This window comes from Pleurodeles waltl, chromosome 3_1 (assembly GCF_031143425.1).
Source record: "Pleurodeles waltl isolate 20211129_DDA chromosome 3_1, aPleWal1.hap1.20221129, whole genome shotgun sequence".
In the NCBI taxonomy this organism is placed as follows: Eukaryota; Metazoa; Chordata; class Amphibia; order Caudata; family Salamandridae; genus Pleurodeles; species Pleurodeles waltl.
In genome coordinates this window covers 638,077,891-638,099,340 of record NC_090440.1, presented here as the reverse complement: position 1 = coordinate 638,099,340, position 21,450 = coordinate 638,077,891, and the positions used below count along the sequence as shown (strand labels likewise).

The 21,450-nt window shown below is 43.5% G+C and overlaps 1 protein-coding gene across 1 annotated transcript in view; it reads left to right on the top strand.

Annotated features, from left to right (window-relative positions):
* LOC138283523 (mucin-2-like) overlaps nucleotides 1-21,450 on the top strand; it is a gene marked incomplete at its 5' end in the record, with an annotated part of 528,362 nt that overhangs the window by 145,233 nt on the left and 361,679 nt on the right. Inside the window, one exon of the mRNA XM_069221463.1 lies at nucleotides 19,689-19,825. Within this exon, the coding sequence (XP_069077564.1) occupies nucleotides 19,689-19,825 (137 nt within the window). The remainder of the gene's footprint in view (nucleotides 1-19,688; nucleotides 19,826-21,450) is intronic.

Genomic DNA, 21,450 nt, shown 5'->3' with positions numbered 1-21,450 from the left:
GATCTCTGCACATGTACATAGGCATTTATCTGATAGAGACTTCTAGGCAAAGATCCTTTTCCTTATAATATTTCCCAGGTGTCAGACTGGATTAGAACATTTTTGAGAATTCCCCTTACTCGCTGGTAGGTGGTGTTATTCGGCTCCGCATTGCATTGTTGGCATTATCGGTGCAATAGAGGGGTCACCCCTGTGCACTGAACTCAGTTCCTTCTTTTCCAAGCCATGAGCTGCCCTCATTCAAATTTTGACTGCACAGCCTGAACTGGAGTCTGAGACTTATTTCCTTGAAGGGCCTTAAGAGGTACATAAATGGAGGAGATGTGAGAATCACTATGGCTACTCCGACACTCCACCAGAGTCCATGGCCAATGGAACCTCATATGAGGAACTGGCTGATGCTAATGGTCTTGGCACCTCACAAGACACTGGCCTTCTCGCTTTTCCCACAGTGGCTGTATTGGAAAGGGGTTCCTTTGCAATGGTGGTTCAGAGAGCGACTATGGTCCTGCACCTTCAGCTTCCCACAGTTGAGGTCAAGACCATTGTCTTTACAGAGGTGCATCTCTCCTTTATGTCCCAATCAGAACCTGTGCTCCCCGTTATTGAATCCACACTGATGTCCTGCCTGGGGCACGGGCCACACCCTGTGCAAATGACTATCTCCCACTGCCATCGCTGATGCTTGTGGACCCAGCCTTCCTCTTCCATCACCCCCCTCTTGAGAGCCTGGTAATCCGAGCCTTAACCTCCATGATTAATACTGGCACACTCCCTACCACACTATTGCCCAGGGAGTCTCAGAGGATGGATTCTTTTTTAAAGAGTCCCAGGTAAGTACAGCTAAATTGAGGTAAGATTTTCTTTTTTTTTTTTAAATGGCATAGAGGGGCCTAATTTGGGCCCCCCTACATGCCACTGTGCCCAATGGCCATGCCCAGGGGACAGGAGTCCCCTGGGCATGGCCATTGGGCAAGGGGGCATGACTCCTGTCTGCTAAGACAGGAGCCATTTCAATGGCGGTTGTGAGTCACAAAATGGCACAAGTCCGGTTTGAGGCATGATTTTTGCCTCAAACCGGAATTGCACCATTTTGTGATGCACATCCCTCATTTTCCCCTACGCCGGTGCTGCCTGATTTAAGTCATTTTTTTTTTACACTGACCAGTCCGCAGCGCCGGCTAACGTCATTCCTTAAATAAGGTGCCCGCATGGCGTGTAGGAATGGCATTAGCTGGCGGTAAAAATTTTGATGCAAACCAGTGCATATTATGTGTATTTTACTTACCTCCTAAGGGAGTATATCCTCTGAAATATTTTTGGCACAGTGTCATTAAAATAAAGTACCTTCATTTTTAGTAACTCTGAGTATTGTCTTTCTTATGATATACTGCTATATGATATAAGTGGTATAGTAGGAGCTTTGCATGTCTCCTAGTTCAGCCTAAGCTGCTCTGCTATAGCTACCTCTATCAGCCTAAGCTGCTAGAACACTACTAATCACTTAATAAGGGAAAACTGGACCTGGCACAAGGTGTACGTACCATCAGGTACCCACTATAAGCCAGGACAGCCTCCTACACTGCTGTCAGTGAGTCTGTCTCATGCCTGTGCGTGGGTGGTCCCGGTGATAGCACCATGTTTGCACAGTTCAAGTACTCATGGGAAATGGACCCCCATTGCGTGGATGTATTTTTTGATGGAAGCAGATTCCATGATAATTTTTAAAGATATTGATACAACCAAATCTTGGGCAGAATTTCACCAAGAAAAAAACAATTAGTAGATCGAAGTAATACCTAGATATCATATGCTCTTCATAAAATGTGTGTTATTGGGGTGTTCTCATTTGTGACGGCATTCCCATCAGGTTGGTAACTGATAACAAAATAATATAAAGGGCAATATTTTGCAGTGTAATAGTAATGCTATGTTCGAAACATTGGTTGGAAATGCTTTATGGCAATTTAAAAAACAAATCTAACCACGTTGAGCATAAACGCCTGAACTTGTGGTGGGTCCCCTGGAAACTTTTCCGGAAACACCAAACCTAGGCCAAATATCTGGTTAGCAGTTTCCATATTATTTGTAGGGGACGTACTCGTTACTCCTCCCATAATGGCTGTAACTAGTGAGACCGATACTGTACTACCAAAGTATCTATTTTTTTTCCTAATTTTGTTTTTTTTTAAAACAATTACGTTATTTCTGAGTGGGTGCTAAATGCTCTTCGATATTGGTAATTGCCTTGGCCATAGACTGCATAGTGTTACCATTGGAGCTCATGTCACAATTATTGTTGGGCCTCGCAATCTGTCACGATTCGACTGTTACGCAGTAAGAATGTACACTTACTTGGTGCTGCAATAACTAAGCAGGTAACGATTCTGCAAAGTTCAAAGAACCCCTCCAGGCACCGTCCTCCCACAATTATAACTGTAGACTGACATGGAGAATGCCAACAGACTTGGAGAACTACACAGGTAAACCTTAATGCAATTAATCACTAGAAACACAGAAATAGTAATGGAGCCTTGAAGTTTGCAGGGAAAGACAACAAACGTGAAATTAGTTGCCACCGGTGAACCAATAGAGTGCCCTACGGCGAAAGAAGTTGTGATGCCACTCGTTTCATTCAATTGACTCTCATTAACCTAACTTGGAAGTGCTGACTCTGCTTCTCCTGTTTTCCTTTTGGACAGCCACCTGCCTCTGACCTGAACCATTCTCCAGTATTGCTGCCTCATTCTCCTCAGGTCCAATCTTTACCTTCACCTGTAGACTCCACTCTGGAATTTATTTCTCTGCTGTTGTGTGCTATTTACTTAGCCTAATATGTATTACCAACCTTAGCCTTAAATTCCCGACAAAGCAATCATCTTTGGGAATCTTGATGGTTATTGGCTAAATAATACAATGTAGATATGTAAACACAACCCCCATGCCTGAATCAGTGTGGAGAAAAGCTCCAAACATGCATCTTTCACAAAAAACAATCCAAAAGGAATCTAGCTGCATCACAGTGAACAGGCAACAAAGCCAAAAATGTTAGTAAGTGGGCAAAGAATGTAGTGAAAAATAAGGAAACATATGTGATGCATCCTTATCTTGCCAGTCACTCTTTATATATGATCTCAATGACAAATGGCATCTCAGGAAAAATATAATTTCCACCTTAGTTAGGATACTTCAAACAACATTTTTGGTAAAATCAGCTTCTTCAAAAGGGTCAGTCATTAGGCTAGCAGAAGAATGGCATTGTGTTGGCATGACAAGAAGATTCCCAAATTGAACATTTCCCTCTCTGAGTGATCTTCTATGAGCCGGCTGTCTGGAACCCTCCCAAGTAACCACACATGCAGATATATTATTGCGATCTGGACACCATAACCCGCTACCCATGCACTGATAATGCAACCTCACCACACAGTAATTCTAGAACCAAAGGATGTACTTTCATCTTCCAACTGCATGCATCGAGTAAAATGGCATGTGTTAAAGGAATTTCTCCCCCTTGCTTCAGTCTTTATGGAGGCATACATCAAAGATTGACCCTCATTTCCTTCATTATTATTTCTTTGTTCAGAATCTGTCCTAAAAAATATTAGAACCAATCAATTTAAAAAATGTTAGTTCACCTATATTTTGTTATCAATGCTTCATTTAATTCCCCCACATATATGTTTAAATCTATTGAAATTGTTTTATCAACATTTCTCTAAAGAAAGCACAAACCTAGAAATAAATTGCAGACAGCAACAATTAAAAGTGAGATAAAAATCCCTGATTTTAAATTGTATCATACTGCCTTTTGTATGAGACATTCCTTTTATTGGTTGCATACTTCCGACTCTGGCCAGATGAGTTCTCTAGGAGACCTTATTGTCTCATTTTCATTTATGACTGTTTTACACGTGCCTATTTGGCCCTTAGATCAAAACACCTCCTGCCTTTACTTATACCTTGCATAGAGGGATCATATTATCAGGAGTTTGAAATGTGGGTCGATTTAGGTAGTTTCCCCTTTCATACAACAGCTTAAAAAAATTAGAAACAGAATCTTGAATTGGAAAGCCTGGCATGATAGAAGTATTATGTAGTTATCTTTAGTTCAATAAAGTGATCATTTTGTATTTATTTAATTATAATATACTATTCATCTACTTAGGCAGCCAAATTCAAAATAATGTATTTTAAAAGAAACTACTTTAGGTGCTACTGATCACTGTTTGGTTACTAATACGTGGGGTGTGTTAACCTCCACACCCTCTTAAAGGCCAAAGGGCTTTTTTAGTGTTTGTCCCTTGGGTTACTCTGTCACAACGTGATGGATATCCTGCCTGCCTTAGTACAAGTACCACGGATAAAATACAATTGTCATTAGGTGGGTGGGATATCTATCACGTTTGTGATGGAGAAACCTAGCTGCCCAACTCTAAATCAGGCTTCTAGTTTTTGGCGAGCCCTATATGCTGAGATGTATCAAACACCCATTTCGAAAGCAAAGACAAAAGTTTAATTATGATGGGCAGCAGATTGCAATGTTGATCGTCAATATTATGGGTTCAGATGTGGATTAGAATAACTGTCATTTCTATGTAAGGCTTCAATAACTCACACACTATTTTGTAGTTTTTTGAGACTCCTTGTACATTACATAAAACTTTTTTAAAAATCGCACAGAAGGGATTGTAGACCTGTCACACAAAACCATCATTACAAAGAACACAAATTATTCCCAAATTGGCAGACTCAGTAAAGAAGCAGAGAACAAACTGAGTAGGGCCGTAAGATTGATGCGCAGTGTGACAGCGCTTGACCTACCAACGCCCTTCACAATCACTGCATTCGCTACGTTATAATCAAGACGCCCTCCGACTCACGTATTTCTCATTTTGCGGTAGGCATAGAGGCTTGTATTCCTTTCTGTTCGCTGGCTGCATCCACACATGATATGATGGTAACGCCTTCAAGGTACTGCCTGACATGCCACACAGCAAACAAGCGTTTTTAAAAGATGAATACTGTTTTTTTTTTTTTTTTTTCATTTTTAACCCAAACCTGCTAACCTTTACATACTCCTGGCCGGGAAAATATAATTTCAGCCACACTGAAAAAGGCACAGCTCCGATGTCATAGCTTAGTAGATATTTAAAGAGTTTGCTTTCTTGCAGAAGTGCTGTCTTTGAACAGAGCTACGGTACAGTTTCAACACCATGAAGATGAGTATTATCTATAGGTACAGCCAGGTCTAACAGCCTCGGAAAGAAAGTGTTTTCACATGAACCTGCTCTATGTTAAACTGACAATTTAGTCAGATATTTTTGGACAGCTTAAAAGTTAAAAGAACAAAAAGCGCAATTATGGTGAATGTGATTGTGCCATTTTGACTAGAGGGAATCGAGTTCAGTGTCCGATATTTGCACGTAAAACACATACTGCAAAAATTTAGTAAGAAAAGGCAAGGCTCCAAACACTCCAAAATTTTGCGTTCACAAACCATGCGATATTACAACTAAGAGATAATATTTTGAAGTTTACAAAACCCCTTTTAGGAGACAGAACAGTTTTTCGGGTCCATCAAAGGTGTTTTGTGGTCCATTACGAATTGCAAAAGGTGAGGGCATGAAAGTAGTCGTGATGGAATATATCAATGTTTTCTGACTGCATTCTCCTTTGGAAATCATATCCAAGAGCTTTGGAGGGAGCAGGCAGTGCCTCCCCCCGAATGTTTTTCCCAAATAAATGTTAAAACAGCGGCTGCTGATGCTGCTCTTATAAATATACATGTTTGCGTTAGGAAAGCAAATGCAAGGATGGTGGTCTGCTGTCCCTTCAGGCCACAGGAGTAACAGGGACACATTGTAACCTGCTTCATAAATATTTATTTGGCAGGTAATTTTGCTACCTCCCGGAAGTATGCAATATGCAATGCCACCTGTTAGTACATAGGTCTGATCACAAATTGCATACCCATTCACAAACCAGTGCTGTGCAAATTGCATATCCTGGTTTGTGAGATAGATCTTTGTACATCCCCCCTTAAATCCTTACAAAATGTATGAACCAGCTGCACAATGAAGTTAAAAAATAATTATGTGTATAGTACCATTTGAAGTGTTTAAGGTGACATGTACTACAAAATATTTGCCTATGACAGTGTACAGATCTCATATATTAAACTATTAATAACTATGTGCTGTTCTTTCTCTGGAACCTCTTGGTGGAGTTCCTGTGATCAGATAACCCATCTCTCTCATGTCTCACGAGGCAATTTTCTGAAGGCCAGTGTGCATGTGTATGGTGGTCACATCACAGGAGACTGCTTCTGACACTCTCCATCTGAACGCCTGTGCAGTACTGAGTTATGACCTCACACATTGCATATGCTACTCCTCAATCAGGCTCCATGGGCGTCCACCTGTGGTACATATTTATCTCTTCATGAACGCTTTCCATGGACACTGACAGCAGAAACAGCATTCTGGAAAATAATAAATGACGAAACATTGGGGAATTATTTATGTATAGGTGTGTTTCAGTCAGCGAAGCAATGCCATGGTGTGGCTCACTGTGCTGTTGGAGCCAGGGGCTGGGGGCTGGGGGCTGGTGCTGCTGCTGGAGGAGGAGCAGAAGCCAGTGGCAGTGCCTAGGAGGAAAAAATCATTCAGGATGGAGCTGCAGGTAGCCAGGGTTTCACATATTAATTTAAAACATGACACCACCTTGAGCTCAGCACCTAATCCACCATGGGACTCTCATAGTTTCCACTCCTTCACTATGATCAGCTGCTTCTGAGGTCACAACATCTCCTCACTTATAAGTGAAATTATTGTGTCAGTACTCCATCCATTGGTTGATCTTGAACGTACTGCAAAATTTATTAACTGGCTGAAACTAGTTAATGGTTTCACATGGATGAGGCAATTACTAAAATCATTTGCAGGAGACTAAAGGTTTTGTTCAGAAACAGTGCCATGCATTTGGAAGTGGAGCGGATAACAGTGTTGGAGAGGTTTATCCATTCACTCCCTGCCCCAAGTTCATAACCTGTTTACTGAGTGGCATACTACCATAACATGCAAATCTTAAATCTGTAGTTTGGACAGGGGAACAACCAGCAGAACCAGTGCCAAGGAGGTACTGGACAGGGTAATATGTAGTGACGAAGAAAATCTGTTTCAGCACATAACAGCAATACTGTGGAGTAAGGAGGAAATTAGTGTAGGTAGTGGCATATGTACCATTTTGTCAGCATCAGGACAGTACGCACTCTACGGGCGACTAAAATGCAAAAACCCAGCCTTTATGCAGGAGCATAATTCATGCATTGTGTTTATATGCAGTATGTTAACCTTTAGCATTCCAGATTTTAACCTTGAAAAACACTATTAATGATGTTTGCAATAACTGTTCTTTTGCAAGGTATTGCTGCAGACTTACTGAGTGTGTTAGGGTGTGGTCCCTTTCTAGGGCCTTCCAGAAGCTTTCTCTGCAGCATGACTGGGTGTGGTCGTGGGCTGGGCCAGACTCTATATAAGGGAGCTAGCCCAGCTCCACATGCTCACTATTCAGAGGTCACAGTGCAGAGCAGCAGCATTTTCCTGAGCTCGTGTTCCAGAGGCCTACCTTGGCATTCCAGGCCTGCCCGCATTCTTCTGGTGAACATTGAGCAGGGTGGTAAGACGGAGGTCTGGCTGGGTTCCTGAGCCCTGTTCTGAGAGACTCTTGAGTTTTGGGGCCTACTTGTAAAACTTTCAGAGTATGTAAATCATTGCTCTGATTCAGACCTTGATGTTCAGATCGCTTACAGTGTGTGCGATTATTTCATGGCATTTGCATATTGTTGTTGAGATCGGCAGTGTGCGCGATTCATTTCCCACATTTAAACCTTGATGTTCAGATCGCTTACAGAGTGCGCGATCATTTCATGGCATTTGCATATTCTTGTTGAGATCAGCAGTGTTCGCAATTCATTTCCCGCATTTAAACCTTGATGTTCAGATTGCTTACAGAGTGCACGATCATTTCATGGCATTTGCATATTCTTGTTGAGATCGGTAGTGTGCGCGATTCATTTCCCGCATGTTAACCTTGATGTTCAGATCACTTACAGAGCGCGCAATCATTTCATGCCATTTGCATATTCTTATTGAGATCGGCAGTGTGCGCGATTCATTTCCCAAATTTAAACCTTGATGTTCAGATCACTGACAGTGTGCGCGATCATTTCATGGCATTAGAAACTTTGATGTGTAGTGTTTCCTGAAGTGCACACGATTATCCAGGGCCTTTGAATTTTCTGCAAAAAAGTGAAATTCAAGATATTACATTCTATGTGCATGTTTAAGTCCTTAGTACAATTCCCACTGTTTTACAGGGAATGTTCATATTACCTTTTGTCCTCATGTAAAGAGGCAATGTTTGTCCTGAAAACATAATTCTAGAAGGTTCTTATATTAATAGACAGTATGTGACATTTCATGAAAAGTTCATATGAAACATTGTATTAACAGTTCTTGATTCCTTCCCAGGTACCCAGACATCTTGTGTCCTAGATATAGTCCTATCTAAATGTATCCATGGCTACAGTATGACAATGCTTAGAATCATAGTCTAGTAAAAATCAATGTGATAATATCTTGATATTGTGTTGTCTAACCTTTTGCTTCCTACAGGTCTCCTTCCCAGCTGTTCCCATCCTAATCCCCTTTTCCCCCGCTTGGACTCTCTCAGGCTCTGTGATATTCTATCAGAATTTTGGAGCTGTCTATTGGTGGACATGTTGGGAGCGTACGCAGGCCCGAGGATCTGGTCTCCCTGACAGAATAGTGAGCCCACAAATTAATTATCCTCCTGGTTTGCGTATGTTCTCAGCATGGCCACATTGGACGAGCTAGTCAAGGTTATCACACAGCTCCAAGCAGAGGTAGTGTCATCAAAAGATATAGCAGCCAGCTTAGCTGAGAGAGTGAGTCAGTTGCCGGAAAGGGTAGAAAAGAAGGAACAAAGTCCTTTGGGTGTGTCTTGGCCTGGTCCTCCTTCTCAAGCTTCTGGAGGTAATACTCATATGAACATTTCCCTCAACGTTCCTTCAGCCATTCCCCTAGCTCCTCCAGAACGTTTCTCAGGCGATCCCCTGAAAGCGCAATCTTTCCTGGTTCAAGTGGAATTACATTTTACCTGCCGACCACACACTTTCCCTTATGCCCAATCCAGGGTGGCTTTCTTGTTATCATACCTGACTGGGGAGGCAGCCACCTGGGCAATTCCTCTTGTGCGTAAAGACAGTCCCCTGCTTTACAACTGGAGACATTTTGTTTGTGAGTTTGAACGAGTGTTTGGTTGTAGAACTGTGACATTGTCGGCAGATCGTGAACTATTAGACTTGCGACAAGGTAACCAGGATCTAGTGTCTTACTTAGCTAACTTTAACCGTCTGGTAGCCGAGACATCCTGGCCTGAAGAAAAGCAAGCAGCCTTGTTTTACAAAGGACCCAAGGATGAGTTAAAGGACATCCTTGCTCAAATAGACCCGTAGCCCACAGATTGTCGAGATCTAATAAACCTAATTTTGAGACTGGTTCATCTTTTAGCAGAACGAAGGGGAACACGAACAAAAAGACTGAGAAATATTCCTGGCATGTTCACGATAATAGAGAACCAAGAACCCAGAAAGAAAGAACTCCAGAACCTATGGAAATCAGAACAATCAGGAGGCCTTCGGCCAAAGACGAAAAGGACCTACGTAGAAAGAATGGACAATGTCTTTATTGCGGGCGCAAGGGTCATTTCGCCAAAGAGTGTCCAATCAAACCAAAGAGCAAGCGAGGTCCTGTCCAGAAACTTGCAGCCAATGCACAAGTCGAGCCCGAAAACTAAAACACCCAAGATGTGAAGAAGGGTTGATCTTGGGAGTCACAGTGGACCCTTCACAGTCTAGACATCTCAAACTGGGCATAAAAGTTCAAGTAAGGAAAAATAACTATTTCAAGAAGGCCCTCGTAGATTCTGGGGCTACCGGGAACTTTGTTGATGCCAAATTGACTCACGCTTGGGGAATCCCATGCACAGAGAAAAAGACTCCAGAAATAATACAGGCAGTAGATGGAAAACTCTTGACTGGAGGCCTGGTAACTCTTCAGACTGTCCCCTTGTCGGTGATCTGTGAGCGGGGAAATCAAAGAACCAAACATAGAGAGAAACTCATCTTTGATGTGATCCATGCTCCTCAGTATGGAATCATCATTGGCCTACCCTGGTTAACTCATCACAATCCTGAGATTAACTGGAGAGAACGGAAAGTCGTTTTCTCTTCAGCACTATGTAATAAAAAATGCTTCCAGACGTCTCAAGTAACCAAAAATTGCAACTCTTACATAGCCACTGCAGCGGCGAAAGAAGTAAAGTTGCCCAGACAGTATTCGTCCTATGAAGATGTATTAGATGAAAAAGAAGCAGAAACCTTGCCTCCTCATGGACCTTATGATTGCCAAATTGATCTAACACCAGGTGCAATACTCCCCAGCTGTCGTTTATGAGCTGTCGCGTAGGCTCTCATTATCCTAATGGGACTACTGGATTTTGGACAGCAAGATCGTTCGCAGTGTGGGGGACTAAGTCTGACCCACAGTGAAGGACCCTTGTCACCCTAAATCCGGGTTTTGCTCCGGCTAACTAGCAGTGCCTCATCTCTCCCAAAGGGAAGAGACAATTGGGCAGCCGAGCGCATGACATCTTTATTACTTCCCAGGGAAGTCATGGTCACTCAGGTCACAACCGGTTCTCTCATACATGGTATGGTCTCATATAGAAATGACGAAGGCAGTTTAAGTTTTAAAGATTGGTTTAATAAAACGACTGCATTTTAGATAGCAAAGCGTGAGCTGCAATAACCAGAACTACACAACACAGTAGAATTGAAATAGTAACAATGAGAGTGAAGCACAAGAATAAGGCTATCATAGTGCAACTAGACTATGTTCTCTCTAAGTTATATTCTGAGCACAGCATGTGAAGCTCTAAGCCTGCCTTTCAGGTTCCCCCGGGAGGACATCAACCCTCATAACTGAGCAAAGGCCTGTAATCTGCATCAGCATCTACAACAGGGCAGTCAGCATCTAGTTGTACGTTCCTGGTCGGAATCTCCCTCTGGCAGGTATTAGGACTAGAAAGTGTTCTAAGAAAATGTCCCTATGTGAGGATGTGTATTTTCTACGAATACTAGAGTTTAAACTTCTACCACGTTTACCAGCAATGTACCAGACTGTAGCTTTGACTGAAGCACAGGGCGATCAAGAATGCACTGTTTGAGAACACAGTATGATAGGAGAAAACAAAAACAAGACCGTAAAACTGGTTATTGTGAAATAAGAGTGCGAGGCTGAAAAAAATGTATCTAGGGCAAAGTGCACAGTGGCCTAGTATGTTAAACTAACGTGCATGAAGCTATAATAAAAATGGCTACACTACAATGCCTTGCCAGAACATGAAAATCAACATTTACAAAAGAATCTAGATCAATTCTTAGAGAATGGTTTCATCCACCCTTCAAAGTCTTGTGCAGCCTCTCCTTTGTTTTTTGTCCCTAAGGCGAATGGGGACCTTTGAATCTGTATTGACTATAGGGGTTTGAACTAGGTCACAATCAAGAACAAATACCCCTTGCCCCTGATTCCTGTCTTGCTGGAACAAGTAAAAATAGCAACAATCTACACTAAGCTCGATCTACAAGGTGCTTACCATTTAGTCAGAATGAGAGAAGGCCACAAATGGAAAACTGCGTTCAAGACAAGATATGGTCTCTTTGAATACACCGTCATGCCTTTTGGCCTATGCAATGCTCCAGCAGCATTTCAATTTTTCCTGAATGATGTTCTGAGAGAGTATCTAAACATATTTGCAATAGTCTATATTGATGACATTTTGATCTACTCTGACAATGAAACCGAACATGTGCAACATGTCAAGAAATTTCTCACAGCTCTCCGAAAACATCATTTATGTTGCAAACTAACCAAGTGTGAGTTCCATGTTACCACAGTTGAGTTTTTAGGGGTTATCCTTACCCCTCAAGGTATGGTCATGGCAGAAAAGAAAGTACAAGCTGTATCTGATTGGCCCACTCCAAAGACTGTTCGAGATGTGCAATGTTTCCTGGGGTTTGCAAACTTTTATCGCAAGTTTACAAACCATTTTTCTCAAACAGTGGCCCCAATCACCAAGTTATTGAGAAAGAAAGAAAAATGTGTATGGTCTCCAGAAGCCGACCAAGCCTTTTCAACTTTGAAAAAAGCCTTTTCCACTGCCCCAGTCTTGACTCACCCTGATGTGGATCGTCCATTCATGGTGGAAGCAGATGCCTGAGATGTGGCAATTGGAGCCGTCTTGTCACAACGAAATAAAGACACTGGCCAACTTCATCCTGTAGCCCACATGTTTCGAAAGCTGAACGAAGCCGAACAGAACTATATCATTACTGAAAAAGAGCTTCTGGCGATCCGTGACGCCTTTAAAGAATGGAGACATCAGTTGTTGGGTGCCAAGTACACTGTCACAATATATACTGATCATCGCAATGACCAGTTCATGAGTTCAGCCAGACTTTGTGACTCCTCGGCAATTACTCTGGATGTTGTTTTTTGCTGAATCCGTTTTTGTAGTAACTTTTCATCCTGGTAATGACAATCGCAAAGCAGATGCCTTGTCCCACCAAGAGTCTACCACGTTGCCTACAGTCCAACCCTCCAGAGCTATAATTGCTCCAGACAATGTACTATTCATCATAAAAACTGAAGATTTCTTCCAAGGCATCCGTAATTCCTTCACCATAGAGAAATGGCAGGCATGGGCTCAAGCAGACCCCAAAAGATCAATCAAGCAAGGACCACCTTTCCATGACACTCATTTATTCGTGCCCACTACCAAGCTTCGCAAGTTGGTATTTCATTGGTTGCATGTTATACCTACGGCAGGTCATCCAGGTACTCCTAAAACTCTTGAATTAATCCAACGCTACTTTTGGTGGCCTACTCTGACAAAAGACGTCAAAACAATGGTAAATAACTGCGAAGTCTGTGCTCGCATCAAGACAAGCCATTCAAAACCGAAAGGTTTGTTGCATCCGCGCCCAATTCCATGTCGACCTTGGGAACACATCTCTTTAGACTTCATTACAGGTCTACCAGTGGTTCAACAACACTCAGTAATCCTTGTGGTGGTAGATAGTCTCACCAAATATGGACATTTATTGCCTGTAAGAAATTGCCCACCTCCAGTGAACTGGCAACCATCTTACTGAATAGAGTGGTCCGTTATCACGGGCTGCCGAAAATTATTCTCTCCAATCAAGGGTCGCAATTTGCCTCCAATTTCTGGAAAACGTGGTGCAAAACACTTCGGGCCATATTTATACTTTTTGCCGCAAAACTGCGCTAACGTAGTTTTGCGCCAAAAAAATTAGCGCCGGCTAACGCCATTCTGAAGCACCATGCGGGCGCCGTATTTATTGAATGGCGTTAGCCGGCGTTAGCCGACCGGCGCTGCCTGGTGTGCGTGAAAAAAAACCACATACACCAGGCAGCGCCGGCGTAGGGAAAAATGGCGTTTGGGCGTCCAAAAATGGGGCAAGTCAGGCTGAGGCCAAAAAATCGTCTTAACCCGATTTGCGCCATTTTTTTTTTTGGTGCCCAGACACCATTAACATGACTCCTGTCTTAGCAAAGACAGGAGTCATGCCCCCTTGCCCAATGGCCATGCCCAGGGGACTTCTGTCCCCTGGGCATGGTCATTGGGCATAGTGGCATGTAGGGGGGCACAAATCAGGCCCCCCTATGCCACAAAAAAAAATTAAAAAAAATACTTACCACAATTTACCTTTTCTTCCCTGGAATGGGTCCCTCCAGCCTTGGGTGTCCTCCTGGGGTGGGCAAGGGTGGCAGGGGGTGTCCCTGGGGGCTTGGGAGGGCACCTCTGGGCTCATTCTGAGCCCACAGGTCCCTTAACGCCTGCCCTGACCCAGGCGCTAAAATCCGGCGCAAATGCGGGTTTTTTAGTCCTGCCCACTCCCGGGCGTCATTTTTGCCCGGGAGTATAAATACGACGCATATGCATCGCAGTCATTTTTTAAGACGGGAACGCCTACCTTGCATCTTATTAACGCAAGGAAGGTGTTCACGCAAAAAAATGCCGCTAACTCCTTGAACTTTGGCGCTAGACGCGTCTAACGCCAAAGTATAAATATGGAGTTAGTTTTGCGTCAAATTTGCGTAAAAAAAAACGACGCAAATTCGGCGCAAACGGAGTATAAATATGCCCCTTCAAGTCACGTCTACACTATCTACTAGCCATCTTCCTCAAACAGATGGTCAAACTGAGAGACTAAATCAGAAATTGAAGCAATATCTGCGTGCTTACGCTGAGAAAGCACTTACTTCCTGGACATCAATGCTCTGGTTAGCTGAGTTAGCCTACAATAACTAATTTCACACCTCCACTGGTGTTGCACACTTTTTTGGTTTGTTTGGCTATCATCCTGACACCTTGCCCATCATGATTCCTCAAGAAAGTTCTCTTACACCAGCTGTGTCGTAAACGATTCAACACCTCCACCAAACCCAGAAACTGATTCAACAGCATTTAGAAAAAGCTAAACAAAAATACAAAAAGCCCTACAACAAGAAACATTGTGAAGGACCTCAGTACCAACCAGGTGATAAAGTGTGGCTTTCTAGAAGACATATTGGGGGTTATTCTAACTTTGGAGGAGGTGTTAATCCGTCCCAAAAGTGACGGAAAAGTGACGGATTTACCACCAGCCGTATTACGAGTCCATTATATCCTATGGAACTCGTAATACGGCTGGTGGTATATCCGTCACTTTACCGTCACTTTTGGGACGGATTAACACTCCTCCAAAGTTAGAATAACCCCCTTTGACTTTAAAAAAAGCACATGTTTAATCCCAAATTCATAGGTCCTTACAGTGTCCTCCAGCAAATTAATCCTGTGACCTATTAACTGCAGTTGCCCCGGTCACTGCGTATCCCTCCTGTGTTCCACACTTCCCTCCTGAAAAAGGCAGTCCAGAAGGTACACTCACAACCAGCTCCAGTTCTAGTACAGGGGGAAGAGGAATACGAAGTCAAACAGGTGTTGGATTCCAAACTTCAAGGTCGTAACCTCTGGTATCTGATCTCTTGGAAAGGTTACGGTCCTGAAAGTAACTCATGGGTTTCCACATCTGATGTTCATGCTCCACGACTAGTGAGACGTTTCCATCGTCTTCATCCAGGCAAGCCAGGCCCTAGAGCGCGCTTATAGAGGGGAGTACTGTCAACATCAGGACAGTGCACGCTCTACGGGCAACTAAAATGCAAAAACCCAGCCTTTATGCAAGAACATAAATCATGTATTGTGTTTATATGCAGTATGTTAACCTTTTGCATTGCAGATTTTAACCTTGAAAAACACTATTAATGATGTTTGCAATAACTGTTCTTTTGCAAGGTATTGCTGCAGACGTACTGAGTGTGTTTGGGTGTGGTCCCTTTCTAGGGCCTTCCAGAAGCTTTCTCTGCAGCATGTCTGGGTGTTGTTGTGGGCTGGGCCAAACTCTATATTAGGGAGCTAGCCCAGCTCCACGTGCTCCCTATTCAGAGGTCCCGGTGCAGAGCAGCAGCATTTTCCTGAGCTCCTGTTCCAGAGGCCTACCTTGGTGTTCCAGGCCTGCCCCGCATTCTTCTGGTGATCGTTGAGCAGGGTGGTAAGACAGAGGTCGGGCTGGTCCCCCGACCCCCGTTCTGAGAGACTCTTGAGTTTTGGGGCCTACTCGTAAAACTTTCAGAGTACGCAAATCATTGCTCTGATTCAGACCTTGATGTTCAGATCGTTTACAGTGTGCGTGATCATTTGATGGCATTTGCATATTCTTGATGAGATCGGCAGTGTGCGCGATTCATTTCCCGCATTTAAACCTTGATGGTCAGATTGCTTACAGTGTGCCCGATCATTTCATGGCATTTGCATATTCTTGTTGAGATCGGCAGTGTGCGCAATTCATTTCCCGCATTTAAACCTTAATGCTCAGATTCCTTACAGTGTACGCAATCACTTCATGGCATTTGAAACTTTGATGTGTAGTGTTTCCTAAAGTGCACACGATTATCCAGGGCCTTTGAATCTTCTGCAAAAAAGTTAAATTCAAGATATTACATTCTATGTACATGTTTAAGTCCTTAGTACAATTCCCATTGTTTTCCAGGGAATGTTCATATTACCTTTTGTCCTCATGTAAAGAGGCAATGTTTGTTCTGAAAACATTATTACTAGACAGTATGTGACATTTCATGAAAAGTTCATATGAAACATTGTATTAACCATTCTTGATTCCTTCCCAGGTACCCAGACATCTTGAGTTCTAGTTATAGTCCCATCTAAAGTTATCCATGGTTACAATATGACAATCATATTGGAATCATAGTCTAGTAAAAATCAATTGTGTTGTCTAACCTTTTGCTTCCTACAGGTCTCCTTCCCAGCTGTTCCCATCCTAATCCCCTTTTCCCCCGCTTGGACTCTCTCAGGCTCTGTGATATTCTATCAGAGTTTTGGAGCTGTCTAGTGGTGGAAATGTTGGGAGCGTACGCAGGCCTGAGGATCTGGTCTCCCTGACACATTTATAGACACAGGACATAGGTAGGATAGGGATGGGGCATTGGCTGAACACCATTGGGCATAAGAGGTGGCATGCCGAATCGCAGTCTGTGATGGTGGATGATGAACGGGACACACGTAGTTGTCGGGAAGGTGGAGAGAAGAGCAGAAGAGGAATCACGCTGGGAACGGTGATGCATTGATCAATAGGGCTTATTTGGGCTTGGGATGAGGTAGGCACATGACAAAACAGATTGGAGGATAACAGACTAACTGTGACACAACTCCTGGTATGGCACAATGGGACATAGGAAGATAGTGAGGAAGAGGCACTAAGGACGAGCACCTTTGAGTGAAGAACAGAATAGCACACAGGACAGGAGCTGCTAATTAGGATATGGGGAAGGAGCTGAAGAAACGGCCAGAGAAAGAGAACTACTGTTAAAGCACCAAAGAGGCAGTAAAACCAGAGACAGAGCAAATGCAGTGGGGAAAAAATAGGCAGCAGTGTGTGGTAGTAGTGCGCTCATTTACAGTTCATACATTAGGGGGGTCATTACAACCCTGGTGGACGGTGTTAAAGTGGCGGTAAGACCGCCAACAGGCTGGCGGTCTTTTTTTCAGTATACCGCCATGGTCATCCGCCGCTTCTCCGTTCCTCCCGCCAGGGCGGAGACGACCTGGGTCTCCAGCCCGGCGGCCGTCACAATACCGCTGCCGGTAGGAACCGCCATGAAATCCATGGCGGTAAGCACTTTCAGTGCCAGGGAATTCCTTCCCTGGCACTGATAGGGGTCTCCCCTACCCCCCACCCCCACCCCGACACCCTCCCCTACACCCCCCACCACCCCTGCCACCCCCCAAAGATGGCAGGGCCCCCCTCCCCACCCGACCCCCAACATCACATAACTCACACACACATGACACGCACACAGGCACCACCAACACACACACGCACACACACCGACATACATGCCTACATCCACACACACAGTCAGACACGCACACCCATGTACAGACATACACGCACACATCCATACAGACATACATACAGACATACACACACTCATTCCCAAAACACGCAACACCCCCGCAAGCATACACGCTCTCACACACCCCCTCTACATACACAGACGCACACCCCCATGCACCCACACAACACACAACACCCCCCTCCCCTAACGGACGATCGACTTACCTGTTCCGTCGATCCTCCGGGAGGGGACGGGAGCCATGGGGGCTACTCCGCCGACACCACACCGCCAACAGAACACCGCCGCGCCGATTCACAGGACGTGATTCGGGGGGCGGTGTTCTGTTGACGTGGCGGTGGAGGTGGAGCAACCTCCACTTCCCCGCCGCCCGCCAGTATGGCTGTTGGCGGCTCTCCGTCCTAAAAAGGACGGAGAGCAGCCAACAGTCATAATACGCCGAGCGGCAAACCGCCACTACTGGCGGTCTTCCACACGGCAGTCCCTCGGCGGTCTTGTTAAAAGACCGCCGAGGTTGTAATGAACCCCTAGGTGTCCTACAGGTTGGGCAATGATGCATAGAAGCTCATTAAATTCTAACAAGAACTTTGCACTCTGCTCCCCCACTACATGAGAACAACATTGGGTGACAGCTAGGACACACTTGGCCACTGTTAGCAGGCTTATTCAGGCAAACGTTTACTGTGGCATTGAATCGAGAGCTTTCAGGGACACTTTCCATCAGTACTGTTGGCAGTTCTTAACAATGCTGTTGCTCTTGGCACCTCTTTTTGGTTTGCCCAAAAATCTCAGTGATACACCGCTTTAGCTTCAGTTTCTAGCCACTGGTCTCTCCTCTTTGTGTCATCGCCTCCTCAGACTACAGAGGGCTTTAACCAACATAAGTGGCCTTGTGTATCTAGCATGGTGTACTAGGTGACCACTTTCAGGCGCCTCTTCTTCTTAATATCTGGCTGAACACATTGGCAAAGATAATGCTAGACAGGAAGCTATGAGGGAGGATAGAGCTGAAAGTTCCACTGATCTGGACTAGGTTAGAGGCTGTACCTCTGGCCTCCTCCTCATAATCAATAGCCAGATGTCAGCAGTTCCATTAACACTAATTAACTTTCGACACTTCAGATTCTTCACTAAGGTAGCCTACATGTCACACGCAGTTAAACGATATGGTAAGAAGGACCTACCCTATTGATGAAAGTAGGCTATGTGGTGCACACTTTCGGCTGTGGAGCCCCCCTTTACATGCATTGGTGAGAAACTCCGCACAAGATATTTTACCAGTTCATTTATTTTCATTAGACATCATTATGAAAAAATGTACATTTCGAAAACTATCTTTATGATACATCTTTAAATGGTTAGTTTATCTTACTCTTTGTCATCAGAAAGGTCCACTTGCCCTCTTATATAAAGTATTAACACATAAGTCATATGAAGCTATAAATAAATAAGGTAAATTAGGTCACCATCACCATGCTATAAAAACAAATATTGGATGTTTTTGAAGCTAATTTGTTCATACCTGGTACAGTCTTGGGGCCATAAGGGAAAATTAGCAGCTAGTGTAATGAGAATGTTCCGTTTGCTGGAATAATTGTCCTGCACAATTTTCTCTTTTTGTTTGCCAGTTTCATTTGTATGCTCTGAACATATTTCCATGCTTGATTTGGTCACTCATGAACTGACGGTTATGAAAGTAAATTCATAAATTCACACCTTATGACAAAATGTCACCATTTTGAAATGTGCCCTGCTTGGTCTTGTTGTTGGATTTTTGTAAACTATAATTTACTAATAAGAATAATAAGAATAAAAGAATACTGATTTTTGGGTGAATACCTGAGCTTCTCATATGAGACAAGGTAAAGACTATTTTTTATGAATTTGAATAGGAGAGTGGAAGATTGTGGATAATGAATGCTCTGATGTATTAAGCTGTCGATGCTGATTTCTCTGACAAGTAAAATGCAGGTAAATACATTAATAATTATGTTTAATTATCATTTGGCTGAACAAATTGTTCTACTTGTTTGACTTGTACAGGTCAAATTGTAAGCAATGTATCGGATTGCAAGTACCAAATCTGTGACAAGAGCTGCAAGCTGGTATTAAACAGCTCATGTTCATCAACATCAAAACCCACAACCTCTACTCCTCCTTATAATCGGCCGACTGAAACGGTAAGATTTACTACTAGTTGCATCAAAATTTGAAACTGGAGGTTTATCGGATAATTGTAGAGTGCCAAGCCATAGACTTTTATAGAGTGGAGTTATATAAAATGGAGGAAATTATCACACAATGGAGTGGGGTACAGTGGATGTGCATACACTGTAGTGGTGTTGAGTAGATTACCGTAAAATGGAGTACCATACAGTGGAATTGCCTAGGGTGGAATAATGTACAATGGAGTGTAGAAGAGTAGAGTGACATAGAGTGAAATAGTGTAGGGTGGAGTAGTGTACAGGTGAGTGGTGTAGAGTGGAGAAGGGTACAGTGGATTAGAGTAGAGTGGGGTGGCATACTTTGAAGTGGCATAGCATAGAGTTGAAGAAAATGTCTGATATTGGAGTGGTGTATCATTCAGTAGAGGGGAGTGCTGTGTTGTACAGTGTCATGGAGTGGAGTAGAGTGTTGTACAATAGAGTGTATGGGCATAGAGTTCAGTAAAAATTGTAATAGTGGATCATACAGACAGGAGTGGAGTAGAGTCTAGTAGAGTAGCATAGAGTATAGTAGTGTTTTGTAGACTGGAGTTATACAGAGTGGAGGAGAGTACACTAAAGTGGTGTAGAGTGAAGTAGCATATAGTGGAGTGGCATAAAGTGGAATAGCTCAGAATGGAGTAGCATAGACTGGAATGGCACACAGATGAGTAACCTGCCTAGAGTGTAATAGCATATAGTGTAGTAGCGTACAATGAAGCGACATACACTGACGTGACTTTAGACTAGAGTGGTGTATTGTGGGACTGGGTCGAGCATAATAGCATACAGTAGAGTGGCATACAGTGGAAGTGGGTAGAGTGGAATACTATGCAGAAGAGAGACAACGATTGAAGTTGCGTACAGTGTAAAAGCATAAAATGGAGTGGTGTACTGTGGAAAAGCATACATTGAAGTACAGAGGAGTGGTGTAGAATAGAGTGAAATAGCGTAGTGCAGAATAGAATAGAGTGGGGCTTACTGTCGAGTGGCGTAGACTGGAGTAGTGTACTGTGGAGTGGGGTAGAGTGAAATGGCATATAGTGGAGTGAAGTAGAGTGGTGTGGCATCCAATGGGCTAGTGTACAATGGAGTTTTCGTAGAGTGGAGTGGTGTACACTGGAGTGGCAAAGAGTGGAGTAGCATACAGTAGAGTGGCATACAGTGAAATAACATAGAGTGAAGTGGTGTAAGAGCAGAATAGAGTGGAATACCATATAGTGAGTAGCGTACAATGCAGTGGTGTACAGTGAAGTGGCATATAATGGAGTGGCGTACACTATAAAGAGTAAAAGTGTCAAGTGGACAGGCAAAGGATAAAGTTTTGTGTAGTGTAATAGCAAGGAGTAGAGTAGAGTGGAGTGTTTTACAGTGTATTGGCATAAAGCACTAGTGTGTAGAGGAGTAGCATACTTTGGAGTAGTGTAGACTAGGGGTAAGAGGAACTCACAGAGTTGCACTCTGTGGAATTCCATGGAGTTACATAAAAACTCAGAGATTCAGCGGAGTTCCACACACTCAGAATCGCCATTTATGCGAGGTTAAAAAAGATGATGGTATTCAAAAGAACTGCTTGCCTCCGACACTTGGTTGGTTGTAGA